General features: G+C 35.4%; 1 protein-coding gene across 2 annotated transcripts in view; it reads left to right on the top strand.

Moving 5' to 3' along the window:
• The window catches only part of LOC150080587 (BLOC-1-related complex subunit 8 homolog), a 60,392-nt gene extending 45,393 nt beyond the window's left edge, over nucleotides 1-14,999 (top strand). For both annotated transcript variants that reach the window (XM_090381100.1, XM_090381099.1), the window contains exon 5: nucleotides 14,541-14,999. In XM_090381100.1, coding sequence (XP_090237226.1) covers nucleotides 14,541-14,925 — 385 coding nt within the window. In that variant the 3' untranslated portion in view covers nucleotides 14,926-14,999. The remainder of the gene's footprint in view (nucleotides 1-14,540) is intronic.
• Nucleotides 15,000-19,883: the final 4,884 nt, after the last annotated feature.

The following is a 19,883-nucleotide window of genomic DNA, read 5'->3' as shown; positions in this document are numbered from 1 at the left end:
GCATTTACCATATTTTATCCAAAACTTCCTTTGCCACAGGACATTCCAAGTTCGATACCGGCAGGCTCTGTCTCACACGTACAGACAAGAAGAAGGTGTCCCTCAAGGCTCTGTCCTCAGTGCCACTCTATTTGCTATACGAATTAACAATATCACAAACAGCATTCCAAACACTGTTGACTCATATATTTATGCTGATGATCTTACCTTGTCCTGCCATTCTCAGACTATAAATTATATTGAGAGGCAATTACAAATATCAATAAATAATATTGAACTATGGATGACACAAAATGGATATCGACTATCAAAACACAAATCTATGGCCACGCACTTCTGTAACAAGCGGAAAATGCATCCAGAACCCGAGTTACACTTGGCCAATCATCCTCTTCCAATCGTTAACAGTATTCGTCTCCTAGGGCTAATTTTTGATAAAAATCTAAATTTTCAGGAGCATGTTAAACACCTACGAACCACCTGCCTTAAGAAAATTAACATACTTCGGGTCGTCTCCAGTACATCTTGGGGTGCAGACCGGTACACCCTGCTCCACATGTATAGGTCTCTAATTAGATCTCGCCTAGATTATGGAGCGCCTGTGTATGACTCTGCTAGAGAGAGTACTTTGGCTCGTCTTGCTCCAATCCAACACGCTGCCCTTAGGATTGCCTTGGGTGCATACAGAACATCACCTGTTCAAAGTCTGTATGTTGAGGCTCACGAACCTCCACTCAGTGTCAGGAGAAAGATGTTACTGTTAAACTACTCGGCTAAAATTAAAAGCATCCCCACTCATCCTATTTGGCCACTACTGTATGATCCGCAGTGGAGAACACACTATGGAAACAAACCCAGAACAATCCGACCTGCCGGTATCAGATTACAGAACCTATTAGAATGCTGGAATATTTCCTTTCATAATATCATCAGAGATTTAAAAGACCCGGATCCCCCATGGATTACCTTAACTGTTTCATATGATGATTACTTTGAAAAATGGGGAAAAGGTGTTCTAGCAGATGTTAACATCAGACAATTGCATCTTGTCCATGAAGAAAATTATTCCCACTTTTCTAAGATCTACACTGACGGTTCAAAGTCTGGCAATAAAGTGGGTGCAGCTGCTATCTTCCCTAATACAACTGTTTCTATTCCACTTCCAGCTGAATGCAACAGCTACACTGCTGAACTCTATGCAATTAAACTTGCCCTGGAAAATATTTCCCTCCTGTCAACGAATAAAAGTATAGTGTACACTGATTCCAAGAGTGCTCTCTTAGCTCTCACAGACACCTCTCCTTGCAATCCTTTGGTAAAGCTAATAAGACAAGAACTGATACATCTCCATGAGCAACATTGCACTGTTGTCTTCTCCTGGATCCCAGGTCACAGCGGTATTCCTGGAAATGAGTGCGCTGATGATGCCGCAAAGCATCCCTCCAACGTAGCCTTATCAAATGATCTTGTTCCCTATCCTGATTATAAACATAAAATACAAGAAATATGTATGGAACAATGGACTCTTTTGTGGAAAAAGCAAACACATAATAAACTGTTTCAATTGAAACCCGAACCACAACTATGGACCTCTAGCCTCCGTAAAATCAGAAAGGAAGAAGTACTTCTAGCCAGAACCCGAATTGGCCACACTCACCTTACTCATCTGTTTCTGCTCACAGGAAATGATCCCCCTCAGTGCACGCACTGTTTGCAGCCGTTATCAGTGAAGCACATTCTGATTGAATGTAGCTTGTTTGACACTGCCCGACAGACTACTTTCAGCTCCATCTCAAACCCCTTGTCTCTCAACAGCATCATAGGCAATGATGCAAAACTCTCCGAATTTTTCACCTACTTGAAAAAAATTAAAATGTATGACCAACTCTAATTGCTCCCAGAGCAGTTATCACACGTACACTTAATTGCTTTGATAGGCGCAATATGGCCTATGTAGCCCTTGCGCCAGAAATCCCATAACAACAACAACAACAACCTTCAACCCGACGCTGCAATTCCTCAATTGTGTTAATGTCAGAAGTGTACACCAAGCTTTTTACATGACCCCCAAATACAAAAATCCATAGGATTTAAGTTTGGTGATCTAGGAGGCCGCATTACAGGCCCACCTCTACCTATCCACTGTTGACCATACCTTCTAGTTCTAGACACAGAGTCACAACTCGAGCAAAATGTGCCAGTGCTGTTGTTTTGTTGTTTTTTTTTTGGTTTTTAGGAGCATTAGCAACTAAGGCCATATTGCTCCGGGAATATGCAGCGGTCATTCCCTGACCTTTCCGCATCCTCCGTATTTGGTGGTGATTGGCTCGAACCCTGGTCTAATCAAGAAGCGTGTGCTATACACTGCTGCTGCTGCTGCTCCTCCTTCCCACCTGGCTACGGAGGCGCCATGTGCCAGTGCACCATCATGCATAAACTACATGTTTTGGTGTTGCTGAAGTGGAACATTATATCATCAAGAAGGTCTGGAAGAACATTCTGCAGGAACTGAAGGTACAGCTCTCCTGTAGACCTGTTTGGCAGAAAGTGTGGTCCAATTAGAATGTCTCCTAGTAGTCCTACCCAGACATTCAACGAAACGTTGATGATGTTGTGACTCGTGAATTGCATTAGGATTTTTGACTTACAGTTATGAAAATTAAAAATACCATCACGAGTAAACCCAGCTTCATCAGTGAACAAAATGTTGGCTAAAAATTGGGAGTTCAGGACACACTGTTGTTGCATCCACTGGCAGAATTTCACTATGGAAGAGTAGTCTATTGCTGAGACCTTGTACACGCTGGATATGGTAGGAGTACAGTAATATACGATGTAAAATTTGCCACACACTGCTATGACTCAGTACACGCTCTTGCAGAGCAACCCTCCTTGTCAAAATTCCTCGATTTTGTTCTATTCTTTCTAACACCCTTTCCTCAACATCAGGTGTTATACTTCTGGGCCTACCTGCTTTGTACTCCATGTGTGAATCACTCACGTTCTCTAAGGTGTACATGTACCCTGATGAATGTGCACCTGTTGGGCTGTCTTCTGTGGGGAAATGCTTCTTGGTACAAACGTGTAGCCTCGAGTGCTGCTGTTGGCTTTACCATACATGAAGTGCATGTCTGCATACTCTTGCCGTAACCTCTTTCCATGTTGACTATTCTTTGACAAGTACTAGTATGCCTGCTATGTCTCAGAGCATTGAGAGAGGGGGAAATGGAGAGAATGAGCATAACCTAAACAAACAAGTCAGTGGTGGATCCCAACTAGAAATGTGCAATATCTCGAAAACGATTCACTTAGGGACCCATGTTTACTAGGCTTTTTTGCATATTGTAGTCTGTACAGTTCACCTTTAAATTATTGACCATCACTTTTGAAACACCCTGTATATGCATATTTTTGCTTACTTGTCTTGCTAAAATTGCATATTAGCATTTACATTGCTGAAATTTGTTAGTGGTCAAGAGCATATTAGCATTTACATTGCTGAAATTTGTTAGTGGTCAAGAGTTAATGCATAAAAATAATATCATGTTTAAAGCAACATGGTTTTTTAAAGAGCACACAGATATTGAAACAGATTTTGTAATAAATACAGGCTGGCCTTGATTAACATGATTTATTAGTCTCGTGAGTGCATCGCGCAAAATGGAAACACGTTAATCGAATATAATGATCAATAGGAAAAATTATAATTGGTCTGTGACCTTCAGGGATGTCCATAAAGAATTTTAAAAAATCTTTGAAATAACTTTTTAACTGTATACCATGTAAAAGATAATGAAAATAATTATAAAATTAAATGTTTATTGCATAAAATACACAATGAAGAAACCATTTGTTACAGAAATATTTGAACAGAGTTGTTTGAACAGTGTTGACTTTTTTTTTAATCAATCAATTTCCAATAACCGACAACAATCTTCTCTAGGCCCTGGTGAAATAAATAACGCAGAGAACTTCAAACCTTTTGTTTGAGGTTCGGTGTGATATGAAAGATTTCATCTAGTTCTTTTACTGTTATCTCCTTTGCGGTAACATTTTCATCTGGCTCATTTAAAAATTAATATATTTTTTTGCATTTAAAAATTAAAATTTTTGAATGCAAGTTTGCACATAACTATTAGTGGAAGACAAGTACCACATTTGCTTCCAGTGGTTGATGGAACACACTGAGGTGGGCAGTGGGAAAATGCTTGTTTATTGCCCATCCAACGATTTTCACCGCACGATTAAAATCTTTTTCAACTATCACATAAAAAATATCACGTTAACTGGAAATTTGCATTGTGTAAACTGAAAAGTGGTATAATTTTTTTCAAATAGCGGTTAACTGAAAAATGCGTTAATCGAACTCACGTTATGCAAGGCCTGGCTGTATTCCCTTAAGGATTAATTTAATGATTTAAATCAAGGATGGCCAATCTGTGGCATATGCTGCTCTCAGGGCTGTACTTATGAACAGGCACATGAGGTGCTAGCCTCAGGCCTCGCCACAGAGAGGGCCTTGCAGGGCCTCTGTAATCTAAATTTTTTAAAGCAATTTTTTTTTTAACACAAAAAAAAACAACAATAAAAACTCAACTACAACGTGCTCTAAAAGAAATCAAAAAATAAATTGAACAAATTAGTCCCCTTGTGGATTGTCTGAGAAAGAGGAATAAGCATTTAGTTAACTCAGTCCATTTAAAACATTAAACACTTCAATTAGAGATTCCTGCTGGTGCCTAGTTTCCAGATGGTGCAGTATACAGAACTGAAGTCTCAGTAAGAGTACCTTTTTGCTGCTCTTCTCTGTACCTTTTCAGAGATCCACATCCTTCCTAAAATGAGGTAAATGAGGTTTCCATACTTACATGCACTATGCTCGAGATGCAGCCTAACCATTTCCTGGAAAAAATTGTGTATATTAATGACAGAACCCCGCAAAAACCCCCAGCTGCCTGCCTTTGTTGCTCAAAGAACATCATGTTAAGACTGTACAATTGCTCTTAGGTCTTTTTCATCCTTCACCATCTTGAGTTTGGGACCATCCAATTGATGTGTTATTCTGGAATTATTGCAACCTTGCATTTATCTTTGCATTTATCAATGCCAAATCTCAATTGCCACTTTTCATCTCATCTTCCTAATTTATTGAGGTTTTGTTGGAATACCCCAATTACTATTTTTGATCACCCTGCTGACCTTTGTATCATCTCTGAAAACTTAGATAATAAGTTGAAATGACTTCATCAGTATCATTAATAATTATTGAAAACAGTGAGGGGGGCCCAGAATAAAACTTGAGTAACTTCACTAGTAACATTATTTCATGAAGAGCAGTGGCCATAAATAGTCACCCTGTGACTCCTGCCACTCGGTCATCTCTTTATCCATAGCAGCAACTTTACCTAGTGCCACACTGCACAAGTTTGAAATGGCCCTCATTCACGTGGAACAGTATTGAAAGCTTTACTGAAATCTAAGTATAAGATGTCAAAAATATCTAAACAAATTAGTCAGAGATCTCCCTTAACAAATCCATGATGTCATTACCATATAACTGCCTGCCTATCAAGAGGATCATACATTACTTTAACCAGTGATTCCATTATTTTCCCTGGCACAGAAGTCAAGCTTATAGTTCTGGATTTTACTTCTCCTTTTTTATCCTCCCTGCCTCCTTTAGCAAATAGGAGTGACATTTGCACATCTGTAGTCTAGAGCACGGGTCGGCAAACTACGGCCCGCAGGCCAAATCCGCCCCTCCCCCTCTTTTTTAATCTGGCCCACGGGTTAATATTGTTTTTTACATGAAAAAAATTTTAAAAAAATCAAATTACGCGCTGCAATAGCCGATAGTCGAGTTGAGAATAATGGCCGCACCTGGCGCTACTGGCGTCGCATATTCGCATTCTGTCTACGCATTCTGACAAGTGTTGCCAGCATTTCTCTCAGTTTTGCTTTAGCGGCGCACGTGGTATTGTCTGTCACGGTGCCTGCGATCTTTTTTTTTCCTTTTATTTATTACCCTCCGTTTCCATGTCACCTTCAAGACCAAATATGAAGAGAAAAGTGGACTTCGAATGTCGTGCTTTTAAAGCTGAATGGAGTGTGAATTATTTTGTCATAGAAATAAATGACAAAGTATCATGTTTATTATGTAATGACACAGTGCTGTGCGAAAAAGAGTACAATATACGTCGTCATTACCAAATTAAGCACGCGGCACAATATTCAGAACACAGAAAATCAACGGAAGCTAAAATGGGAAAGTTTAAAATGTAATGCATCATCACAACGCAATTTATTCATTAAAATGATAATGAAGCAGTAACTAAAGTAAGCTTACGAATATCTCATTTATTAACCAAGAAAGGGAAACCATTTACCGATGGTGAATTAATTAAATCGTGTTTGCTTGTGGCAGCCGAAGAAATGTGTCCAGAGAAAATGGATTTGTTTCGATCTGTCAGTGTTTCGGCGAGAACAACTGTTAGAAGAGTTGAGGACATCGGGAGCCACATCAAGAGTCAATTAAAAGACGAGGCAAAAAATTTCAAGTGGTTTTCGTTGACTCTTGATGAGTCTACAGACATTACTGATACTGCCCAATTGTTGCTGTTTATTCGAGGAGTCAATACTGAGTTTGAGGTTACCGAAGAATTAGTTTCTATGAATAGTCTGCATGAAACAACTACAGGCGAAGATATCTTCAAGGAAGTCGAGAAAACGCTAACACAGTACAATTTGCAATGGAATCAGTTAAAATGCGTCACAACTGATGGTGGTAAAAATATGTGTGGAACGGGGAAAGGATTAGTTGGACAAATTTTTATGGCTTGTGAAGAAGCTAAATGTTCAAAACCTCTGGTAATTCATTGTATTATTCACCAGCAAGGCTCTTTGTGGGAAACACCTCAATCTGTCATGTGTTATTGAACCAGTTGTGTCAGCGGTTAACTTTATTCGCTCTCGTGGACTTAACCATCGTCAGTTTTGTGATTTTTTATTAGAGATTGAAGCCGAATATCCTGATTTGCCCTACCATACAGCAGTTTGATGCCTCAACAATGGAAATGTTTTATTGAGATTTTTTGAACTCAGAGAAGCAATAGAAATTTTTCTAATTGAGAAAAACTGCCCATAACCACTATTATCTAACAACGAATGGCTATGGAAATTAGCATTTGCTACAGACCACGTGGGATATCTTAACGAATTTAACTTAAAATTACAGGGGAAAACAGTGCTCATATGTGAAACATATTCTATCGTAAAGTCATATCATCAAAAATTTGCATTGTTTGAAACACAAATCACATTAACCAAGTTTGACCATTTTCCATGCTGTAAAAAATTTCAAATATTAGCAAAATCCCCATTCCTATGGGGATTTCGTTAATATTTGATCCGCCAAAAAAATTCGGCAGATATATTTTCTGAACTTAAACTACAGTTACTACAGCGTTTTTCGGATCTTGATGCAAGTGCAAAAGACATTTCCATATTTCAAAATCCATTTGGCTGTACAATTGAGGAGCTTCCATCAGACCTTGAGTTGGAAGTGATTGATCTGCAAAATGATGATATGCTAAAGGTTAGGTTTAAAGAAATGGATCAACCCAATTCTTTAAATATCTTTTGGAAGATAAATACAGTCAATTAAAATCATATGCACAGGGATTTATATCTGTATTTGGGAGTACTTACCAATATGAAAAGACATTTTCGAAAATGAAATATGTAAAAGCGCAATACAGATCATCATTAACTGATGACCATTTGCAAACAACTTTAATGATAGGAAGTACTAACTTCGAACTCCAGTATAATGAAATATTATCTCAGAAAAAACAATTATAATCATCGCATTAGTACAAAATTTAACCAGTTCTATAATACGTTTATTAATAAATGGAAATATTTTATTCATTTTTTTGTAAGTGTCAGCATGTGTATAAATATTATGTAAAATATCACTTCCTAATAAAAAAGATTTTGAACTTGTTTTTTTTTTTTTTTTTTTTTTTTTTTGTTGCTCTGAGTAGACTTACCCATGTAAATATCTTCAAGCTTGCTACCTGGCCGCTGAGCCTAAAAATTTTACAATCTGGCCCTTTCCAAAAAAAGTTTGCCGACCCCTGGTCTAGAGGAACCTCATCTGAATCCAAGATGCTCTCATAATATGGCTAAAGGTTTGCTTACCTCTTTTATTGCTTCTTTTAATATAATTGGATAGATTCCATCATCCCACGTGCTTTATTTATTTTTATCTTTCACAATTTCTTTTCTATTTTCCTCTCGGTTGTCAAAAAATCATTTAGCTGCTGGTTAGAATTAGGTATACTTCTGGTATTTCTATCCCTAAGCACTTCATGCATGAATGTAGATATAGAATATTTATCGAATTTGTCAATAATCTGAACAGGATCATCACTTTTCCATTTGCATCCTGTGGACCAATGTACTTGATCCTTTTTCCTTCTAGTGTTAACACAAGCAGAGTATTCCTTGCTACTTTTGTTTCGTGCTCTTTGTCAGAGACTACTTGTAATCTGTCCTAGTCTACCTAGCACCCTTAGTGGTTTGATTGCAGACTAGTTTTTATTTACTGTAGGTTTCTGTCTCTTCTTTTTTGGCTGATGCCGCATAAGCTTGCTTTCTTGTATTGCATGCCTCTACTAATGCTAATAATTTATAATCATTCCATGTATTTTTCATTTGTGCTGCTAGTCTGATCAATTGATCTGACATCCATATAGGTCTAAACCTCGAACAGTTTCGTATTTGGTATGAAACACCTTAGTAGCTTCAATGGTTACTTCCCTGAACACTTTCCATTTAGCATTTTCAGTTGCTAGCAGCGTCAGGTGATTCTACAAAAAAGGATTGAAGAGCTTGATCTTAACGCTGTTGTAATTACCTTTGTGAAAGCAAAATCCTTTCATTTTACTCTAGACCAGGGGTCACCAACCTTTTTCATCGGAGGGCCACATAGAAAATTCATAACAAATGGCAGGCCGGAGTCTGTGCAGTTTTTAACGACTAAAAGCACTGTAAACCAAAAATGCAATTTTAGCGACTTCAGGTCAAACTGGGTGTATAAGATAGAAAAACTATAAAAAATTATAAACACGGGATATTTATTGTAAATAAAGCCATAGTCATATCAAAAATCACAATTTTTATTGTTATAATCACATTTGTTATTACAAAAAACTATAAAAAATGAAATTAAAAAACTAATTAATTAAACTAATTAAATTAAAGCTATATAATAGTTTTAATGGATGGGTGAAATAAGGGTTTTTTTTTTTTTTGGCTGATGCTATATAAGCTTGCATTCTTGCATCATGTGCCTTTTCTAATACTAATAAGCATTGGATTTTTGTTGTAAAAAAAGCTATAGTCATATCAAATATGATTATAATAATTTTTATTATTATAATCATATTTGATATTACAGAAATAGCAAAGCAGTGAGATGTTTGTAGCTGTTTTGATTTAACAATAATTGAAATGTTAGGTTTAATAATTGAAGTTTCCAATCTTAAAAAGTCTTGCAAATGTTCATCTGTCATTCTTGATCGATGTTTGGATTTTATATATTTCATTTTTGAATATGTGTGTTCGCATAGGTAAGTGCTACCAAAAATAGAAATTATTCTTCTTGCTAATTTTTTTTAATTCTGGAAATTCATTTTCTGTCAAAGTTTTATAAAAGTTAATTAATATTTAATTTTTCAATAATGTTTTCAGGTTATTGTTACTTTGAAGATCTATGATTTCTAATTGTAGATCTTTATCTATTTCTGAAACATTTACATCAAATGGATTCTGAAATAATGTAAATAATTTTCTATTGTTTTTGAAATCAACAAATGCTTCCATCAATAATTCAGGATTTTGGACAAAATTGCTAGTAGAAAAATCACAATTGGGCATATTATTATATAAACTTTCACAACACAAAAAATGGGAAAAATTATTTTGTTCAATTTGATTTTTAAATAATTCTAATTTTGTCTGAAATGCTTTTATATTTTAGCACAAGTCATTTACAAGTTGATCGTGACTTTGGAGTTTTTTTATTCAATGTATTCAAATGTTCACAAATATCTGTTAAAAATGCAAGTTCCCATAACCATTTAGAGTCTGTTAATTCTGGGACTGGTTTTAATTTTTTGTTCATGAATATGTCTTTCGGTTCTGAGTTGAAAAAAATCTTTTTAACACATTACCCCGTGACTCAACCATTGTACATCCGTATGATACAACAAATAGCTATATTCACTTTTGATTTCCTCCAAGAAAATTTTAAACTGTTCAGGCCATTTTTGTGTATAAAATTCACAATACTAATTATAGTTGACATGATTGAATTTGAAGACAAAAATTTACGCACGACAATTGCTGGTAAATAACACAATGAAATTACATAGGTCTTTTGATGTTTTTGGAATCAAAATATTTATTAGCATGGCTGATGATATTTTTTCCAACTATATTCTTTCCATCATCAGTTGTAATTGCTGTCAACAATTCCCAATCAAGCTGCAGGTCTTCAAACACTTTTTATACGCTATAAAATATGTTTTCACCAGCAGTTCTACTCTTCAAGCTTTCAAGTGCAGCCAGTTCTTCTGTGACTTCAAAATTTTGATTTATACTGCATATGTAAATGAGTAACTGTGCTGTGTTGGTAATATCTTCATCTAAAAATTTTTAAAATCTGTAACTTTTTGTTTCAGCTGATCTTTAACATTAGCAAACACGTCTTCGATTTTTCTTGTTAAAAGTTGATGCTGATAAACTTATAGCAGCAAAGTGCTTAACTTGATCAGGGCATATTTCTTCTGAAATTGCTAGGCACACTCGTTTCACAAACTCGCCATCAGTAAAAGTCTTCCCTTCTTCAGCAATGATTTGAGATGCTTGCAAACTAGCTCTAATTAAATTTAAATTCTGACTAGTGAAACATATCATCTGTTGTTGCCTTTTGAAATCAAAGCTCAGCTCTTGTAATTTCTTGTTTCGCAACTCTCCTTGAAGTTTATCGTAAGTTGAGGCATGTTTTGTCGTATAATGCCGTTTCAAATTATATTCTTTCAACACAGAAACTGCTTCCTTACTTATAAGGCAGGTACATCAGTTATTGTCCCTTATAAAAAAATAATTAATCGACCAATGTTCATTGAAGACTACATTTGGAATCGACATCTTGGTTCTCTAAAATTAAAATTAAAAATTCAAAGTTAAATAAAATTTAAAATAATACGCATTTATATAAATAGCACTAATAAATTGTTGCAACCGATTCACACCAGACTGCTTGACCTGAAGCGCATCATAATCGATGCAGCAGCCCGATGACTATGGTCTGAACGAGAACAGCTGACCAGGAGAAAGATTAATTCTTTCACTAATACTTACTTGATTAATATTTACATTAGTGTTTAGCAATTGTTTTAACAGGTGCTTATTTTAACTTTATTATGTCACTTTTTGACCCAATGCTCATGTTTGCCCGAAATACTTGATGCTATAAACTTATATAGCCTTGGGCACTCACACTGTTGGGATTTCTGACATCGCAAGAAACACTGCTGCCAAGTGGAAGCGCACAAAGTTGCAACGTTGCAAAATCATATTTAGATGCATTTACATTATATTTTGATTAAAAATATCCTTATATATCATATGTAGCAACCAAAAAAGATTTCTATGGAATAAATTTTCGACGAGGTGGATGAAATCATCTCGTGGGCTGGATCCGGCCTGCGGGCCATAGGTTGGGGTCCTCCCTGCTCTATACAGTAGTTATATCATTAAATAAATAAATCTCACATCAATACACTGTGATGTGAGATACTACTGATAATTAGATCAAGAGTATTGCTTTCTCTTGTTGCATTTCTAACATGCTCTTATAGAAAACAGTCATCCAGAAATCTTGTGGTACTGACCAACTTACAAGTCCCAGTTAAAATTTCCCATGATAAGACATGCTTATTTACTGGTACATTCCACTTGTTTGTACAGCTGCTTATTATGCTAATCCAAGTCATTTAGCCTGTAATGGTGAAGGATTTATATTTTGAATTTCAGAATTTAATTCCATTTTCAGATTTTAAACTGTCACTTTAACATATCAAGTTTAAATATAGTTTGCAATGATTTTTCTTTTAGAGTTTAATTGTAAATGAAAACTTGGTTCCTGGTTTTATTTTTTAAATAATCAGTTCACTGTGATACATCTTTACATTTGTAAATGTAAACTATTGAATACTCACCATCTTACAGGAGGTAATTGGTAAAATGTTTCTGAATTAGGTTGAGCATATCTTAAATAATGTTGAGCATGTCAGCAGTTGTTAAAGTTGCAGATATACTTAGGTTCAAGAGTACTTTAAAGCCATTTAGGGTTAATTTGTTATACAGGCAACCCCCATATAACACGTATTTCTACAACACGGTTTCACTCTAACACGATTGATAAATTACGGCAATCCTCGCACAACATAGTACTTATATAATGCGGTTACAGAATTTCGGCAACCCTCGCCGGAAGGTATTTTTGAGCATTTGTGCGGAGAAAACCCTACTATTATGTTGGATGCAATTTTTCAACATTTCCATTTCTCTTATTTATTTATTTTTTTTTTTTTTGTGAATACCCACTGTTGACTTGCTAATCATTATGTAAAAAAAATTATTGGTAAATCCCCATATTTTATTTTGTTCAGAAATCCCTGTGTTAGATTCTATGCTATTGAACTTGTGCTTGTTTGAGATAAAAGAAAGAAAATTGTGTCTTTGAAGCATTACTAAACTTTGTTCTTAAGAACCATATTGGAATAATTTCTTTGTTGTGCATTAAATTCCATCCCTAAATTATGCCTAAGGAACTTAGCATAATTTGGCTAACTGCCGATTTATTAAAAGAGTGGTTTCTAAATTGTTTTGTGCAAGCTATGGAAAACTATTTAAAGTCGAAAAATCTAGTAAAAGTTTTATTACTATTTGATAATGCTCCAGGCCATTCAAAAGATTTAAGTCATCAAAAATGTTGGAAGTATTGTTCCTACCACCTAATACAACTTCTTTAATTAAGGCATTATGTCTACCCTTAAAACTATTACATCAGAAAATTTACAATGGATTTTGGAAAAAATTGATTCCAAATCTATTGAAGTGATGGAGGCATGGAAACATTTCTCAATTGTGGACTATCGGAATCATAACTTTATCGCTCGAAGAAAAAAACCGTCTTGGAAAACGTATGGCCAGAGTCAGTTCATTCAGGAAATATGGTCGAACCGGCAGAAAACGGAATTGGTGCGATAGTTGATATTGCTAAGTCAGTAGGAGGGTTTGATGATACAACTACTGAAGATGTTCAAGAATTACTGGTAGAAAAGAGGCTGGCGAACTGGATTTGATGGAAATGGCATCGGAAGTAAGCCAGAGGATGCTAGTGCAGATTAAAATTCTGAATTTCCAAATTTTACACTAAAAAAAGTATAAACAGAAGGCATAAGCTTAGCTGAGCAATTAGATTCTTATTTTCTGAATGCAGCTCGTTCAAATGAGAAGAACACAAATTTCAAAAGGGAGCTTCAAAAATGCATGCTTAGCTCTATACCTTGCCAATTTACAAAGATCTATCAAACAAAAGCAAACAAACCCAGATTACTGATTTTTTTAACGAGAGCAGAAGATGCACAAAATCTAGATGCTGTAGAAGAAAGTTCAGAAGGTGAAGATATTCTGCAACAGAGAAAATGTTCAATTTTAATTGTGCTTAGCAGCATTGAAGAGGCAGAAAATTAAATGAACATACATTATCTGATATATATTTATCACAGTTTTTAAGGTGTTTGTTCAGTTATTACTATTTTTTATAAAAATTAAATTAAGTTTCCAATAGTTATAAAGTTATGTATTTTTGTTAGCTTTTGGAACATAACCCTCCTTTTTGTACTGGCTCTTAGTCCCATATAACATGGTTTCTCATTACATGAGATTTTATGGGAACCTAACTACCGTGTTATCGGGGGCTACCTGTATACTATATGTATATTAGTATACACGCAATAAAGACCGTCTTCTAGTTGTAATTATTTTCTTAGAGTTTATGAAAGTCTCATGTTAACTGTAGCTTAAAGATTTTGTCCATTACAATAAAATATTTGAAGCAATTGTTATGGATAATTTGCAATTATTTCCCATAAATAACTGAGAATCAGTTGCCGTTACAATTTCCTGAATTATAAATGAAGTCAAATTTCATGCTCTGTTTAGCATTATTAGATGGAAAATTAAGTAATCACTTGTTTTCTGATTGCAGATAACTTAATTTTTTTATTTTCTATCAGTTATACTAGACCTTTCACCCAGTAATTCTTCTTTTAACCAAATTACCATTTTAGGCATGTCAGAAGTGTATGGCTGAAGATGAACTTTTGGTGGAATTATAGATTTATATGTTAATGCATATTTTTATTTTTTAATTAATGTGTAATTTTAACTTTTTCTTGCAGTGCTGTCAAATCAATTCATGGTAGTAGACAGTATTTCTTAAATATACAAGAGCTTATAAAGAATGCTATGTTTATGAAACAGCAAATAGCATATGAAGAATCCTTACGTTCAGAAAAGAAATCACAACAAAGTATGTATCAGCGATTTTCAGGATCATTTGATCTTCCAGCTTCTTTTTTGCCTACAGTAACTGGACTTAGTTCATCCTTATCAGCAAGTGCTGATCTTAAGTCATCTCCAATACCCCCAAGAATTGCATCCTCTCCAAGAAGGGTAAGAGCTTCATCAGTATCATCAACACCATCTCATAGGTCAGCATCCCACTCCACCCATTCTGCATCATGTACTACAACACCTAAGAAACAGGCATTTGCAACTAGCTGAAATGTATAAGAAACTTACTGAATGCCGGAATTTGTCCCATTCTATGTTTAATTTGTTAAGATAATCTCTTCTAACTGGCTTGATTTATGTGTTTTACTTCCGTTAATACTTCTATTTAAAACTTGAGATTAGTTATTTCAAATAGAAGAAAAGCTTTTGATAAATGTTAATCATACTGTACTGTGTGAAGGACATCATGTGGTTTTTTAATTCTTAACTGCTTTCTGCCCTGATCATTATGGGCTGATGTGCTGATTTAAAACTGATTTTCCTGTATATGGTACATGCACCACAAGTTTTGATGTCTTGGTTTTGTTTTGAATGCAAATATTTGCTGAACTATCATAGTGTTATGTGATTTTTCTACAATTGTTATTTGGCTACTGTGGATTAGATGACTCTACTTTGCTGCTAACTGCTACTAAATTTGTGCATTGCTCTGATTTACTCTCATTTGTACCATTTCAGTTTGATTTACAATGAGTTATTTTACAAACTTGACTCCACTTAAATTTTGTCTGATTGTGTATTCTTAGGTTAACTTAACCCTTAAACAAAAGCATTAGTATCTGCTCTGTGCATTTATATTTATTTGTACTGTATCAGTATTGAATCCTATACATACCCGCAGCTTTGCATATGTTCCTATAATTTCATTTTGTAAGATTTCTCATTTGTTAGCATTGTATCAAACCAAGTTAATGAACATAATGAATATAATTTAATCTAAGTCAAAATTTAGGACTGAAAAGCCTCAAACTACAGAAAAGATTACTGACGTACAAGTTAGTGCTATGCATCAATTCTGCATGTAATAAAAATAATTGAAGTTATTTACAAAGCATCGTTTTGTTGAATTTCATATTATGAATACCTTCGAGTTGTCTGTCATCATACTACTTTTAATAAGTAACACTTTTCTAATAAACAAAGCTATTTTTACTTATTCTCAGTGTATAGCACCACCCAGACAGCTGTTTCAGGTCAATTTGGCCCTTCGATGGGTGGGTAGGTACCTGGTAGTATAACAACTGACAATTCAGTTGTGAATTAACTCTACAATATGAGAGATGCCAAATGGTGTGTTAGTTTAAGTTAATTCAAAAGTGAGTTAGCAGTCGTTATACTACAGGGCCCTTAACCACCCACTGATGAAGAGCCAAATAGCCCTGAAATGGCCATTTGGGTGGTGATATCCACTGAGAATAAGTAACAACAGTCTTCTCTATTGGGGAAGAATTACTTATTCGAAGTAGTACAATGACAAGCAGTTTGTGAAAGTATTCACAATATGAGATTGAACAAAGCAGTGCCTTGTAAAAAAAAATAACTTTGGTTATTTTTATTACGTAGAGAATATTTTTATTACATATGGATAAAACGTAAAAAAGGTAAACTGCAGCCATTATCAAACCACTGCAGGATGGAAGCCTCCTCAACAATTGATGTTGAGGGAAATGGACCATAATCTGCCACACTGGTCCAGTGCGGGTTGGCAGATTGACTGTATTTAGCAGTCAGGGGCTTGAACCCCAGTCTACTCAAAGAGCTTGTGTTACTGCATTTCCACTCCTGACCACTCAGCTATTGAGGTCTTACATATGGATGTGTAGCACTAGCTTATATATGTAATAGATGCATGTTTCTCTTTTTATAAATAGCTTGCTAGTTATATTCCACACGAAAGCTGCGGATTCAGAATTTGCCTAAAATTTTAAGGGATTTTGTTGTGAAAATGCTACAAATGCAGAAAAAATGCCTTTTTGGCAAATTAGAAAACAAACACTTGTAGCATATGGCTGTTATTAAAAATAGGTAAACTGTTTACAAATGCAATTAATATAGCCCAGAATGCAGAAAAAGCTTGTTACATGTGTAAAAAGTGATGGAGTCAAAACCAGATTTATGTATAATTGATGATGTGATTAGTTATATAATCCGATTTATTTGTTAATAAATCTTATTTATTGTTCTTACATTATCTGGTTTGAATTTTTTGCTGTGTATAAGTTACTCTCTAAGTTTATTTACAAAGCATAATTTATGACTTTATAATTCATGGATTTTCAGTTGATGTGAGAAATTATAATTGTAATTTCATTTGCACTATGTGCTCAGCAGATTACATGCTGATTACATCAGTGTGTGTTGAATTAGTGTTTCAGTTTATAACTATAAATCACTATTGTGAACTGTCACAATATAAACCAAAAAACGTATCCGAGGCCATGGTTGTTTGGCATATTATAACCCGTAAGTCCAAATAAATATCATGACACAACCCAAAATACATTTCATACATGCCAAATGTATTTTGAGTTATGTCATGATACAACCAAAATACATTTTATACATGCCAAATATGTGGTTGGATTTTGCATACAATAGTAATAAAATACACCATGCAATTATATAGATACAGCATATTTGGTCAGCAGCATGTGATTTGAAAAACATTTTAATGCATGATCCACTGTAGCATCTCACAGCCTCATAAGCCTAAATATAATGTTATGGTACATGGTAGCTTCTTGTGGCAGTCAAAGGGTAATTATGCAGGATCTTCATAATTAGTATCCCCTTTCAGAGCTGTCTGGAGTGCAGTTTAATGGTAAGATTGGAATGAAATTTGTTTTATGTATAGTTCAACAAATGGAAAGAGAATGACAGTAAAAGAAATTAGTATGGCTTTAAGGCCAGAGGCCAATTAGTTTGCATTTCCTACACATACAAATGGTGCTGTCTCAAGAGAAAAAAATGTTTTTGATGGACAGACTATTAAATATTCACTGAGTGTCATTTTTAAATGTGTGTTATGGGAATCCCAGACCACAGGTAATGTAGTGCATACAACCACCTTCCTCAGTGTGGATGAAAAAAGGACTAAATTTGCAAGTAATTTTTGCTGCTGGAACCAATGTCTTGTTGTTTCCTAAGCTGAATTTCAGATTCAAATGCAAGCAGTCCTTTCAGATGACAGTGGAAACAATCTGGCGGCACAAGACAGAATCTGATACTCCAATGCCAGAGCACTGTTTTACAAACTCTGGTCCCAAGCCATTAAAAAAATATGTTGATGTGACCGTAGCTGAAGTTAAATTCCCATGTTCTAAACTTTTATTCCCACAAGATATTTCCAGAAAAGCCACCCATACCATAACACTGCCACCACCTGCCTTCCTAAGGTACAGGATGTCAGAGTGGTTCTTCTCCATATTTTTGTCACACTCTCAATCAAGTACTACAATAACAGGAAATATGATTCATTGGAAGCCTTTTTTGCAGTTTTCAATGGTTTGATGATGCTGTTCAGATGCAAATTTTAGGTATTGGTGATGGGTCACTATAAGCGAGGGTACCATGACTAGGCACCTATGTTGGATGCCCATACAGAGGAAGGTTCATTGAATCATGATCATAGAAATACTACTGGTCATCTCTTGGTTAAAAAAGAAACACGTTAGGACCACCCAAAAACCAGTTCATCTACTCGTGTAATATGCTCATGAATTGCATGTGTTCTCTGATCAATTTGCTTGTTTTTCTGGATGAAGTACCCGAGTTCCTAGAGTCATTGACAGGATTCAAACTCTCGCCATTTTTACCTGGTGTATGGAGGATGGTAATTACCTGTGCTGAAAGTCTATGGTCAGTCATTCTGCCATTTTCATTCTGTTGGCTTGCACAAGATGGAACAGCCTGCATTCACCATGACCAGTGAAGAGTGAGTGCGTGCCAACTGCTCTTCTGTCCACAATCCGTCCACTTTTGGAACAGCTTAACTACGCTCCACAAACAGTCCACAAGATTTGCAGTTTCTGTAACATAGCCACCCTTCAACTAGTACCCAACAATCATCCCAAGTTGGAAGTCTGTCAGATCACATCCTTTTTTCATATTGATCAAGTACTTTGTATAGGCGGCATACTATGGACTTGCAGTGTCAGTGTCACATTTACCAATTCTCACATGTGCCACCAGGTGGGGGGAGGAATGGCCAATTGCTAAACCGGTGGTTTGGTTATTGTTTTTACTGGACAGTGTGTTCCAAGAAAAAAATTAAGTATTGGAATTATAACCTATTATATCAGGTGGGAAGATTGTTGGTCAGTCCCTGTTACCAAAAGATTTCTGCTTAATGCAACTTGCCCCTTCCCATGGTTTCAGGATTTGATTTAGGGCTAGACTTTATGCTTCATTTTTATTAACAGACCACAGGTCATTAAATGCTAGCTAAATTGTTCCACTTTAAACTTTCAGAAACAGTTTTTGCTAGCGTCATGGTTAATCTGAAGATTTAACCCATGTCCTTTTCAACTATCCTTAATATACTGACTTCCAGCAACTTATGATGGTCATTCATCCTGGCATTGAACAATTACTAAAATCTTGTGAAAATTTTCTGTGCACTTCAAGAATTAGCTAATACTGCTTCTTCAGAAAGGAAGGCTATTTAATTATCCACAAAAATACTGAAATTGTCTGTCAACTTATTGATATATATTTATATTTACTGGATTCCTACAACTCTAGTTGCTCTTACTGATTCTTGACCTCCTGTTGGTTTTTGACCTGTGACAACTACAGATCCTACCTATGGATTCTATGGACTTTGTCTATGCATGGACTCCTTACTTCAGCCTTGTGGTTTAGATGCTGTTCCTGGCTTCTGGCACTAGTATCTTCACGTGGAATGTTATTCTGCTACATGTATTTTATTTCCATCCTCTGGTGTTTTATTTTTACTTTTCATTCTCATCTCTTCCTTTCCTTTTTCTCTTTTTCCTCTCCATCTTGAGCTGAGATTTGCATTGCTGGACTCCACTTGTGAAAGGTGGAATTCTATATTTTTTGCTGGTATGATTGGTTATGCCCCAGTGGTACAGATTGTGGGCACTCATATAACAAATTAAATAGAGTCCACTTTCGACATAATGTTACTTGTCAGGCCAGTGTCA

Source organism: Mastigoproctus giganteus, chromosome 9 (assembly GCF_048544385.1).
Source record: "Mastigoproctus giganteus isolate SK-2022 chromosome 9, ASM4854438v1, whole genome shotgun sequence".
NCBI classification, from domain to species: Eukaryota; Metazoa; Arthropoda; class Arachnida; order Uropygi; family Thelyphonidae; genus Mastigoproctus; species Mastigoproctus giganteus.
The sequence above is the reverse complement of the archived record's forward strand: the minus strand, read 5'-3'. Positions and strand labels throughout refer to the sequence as shown.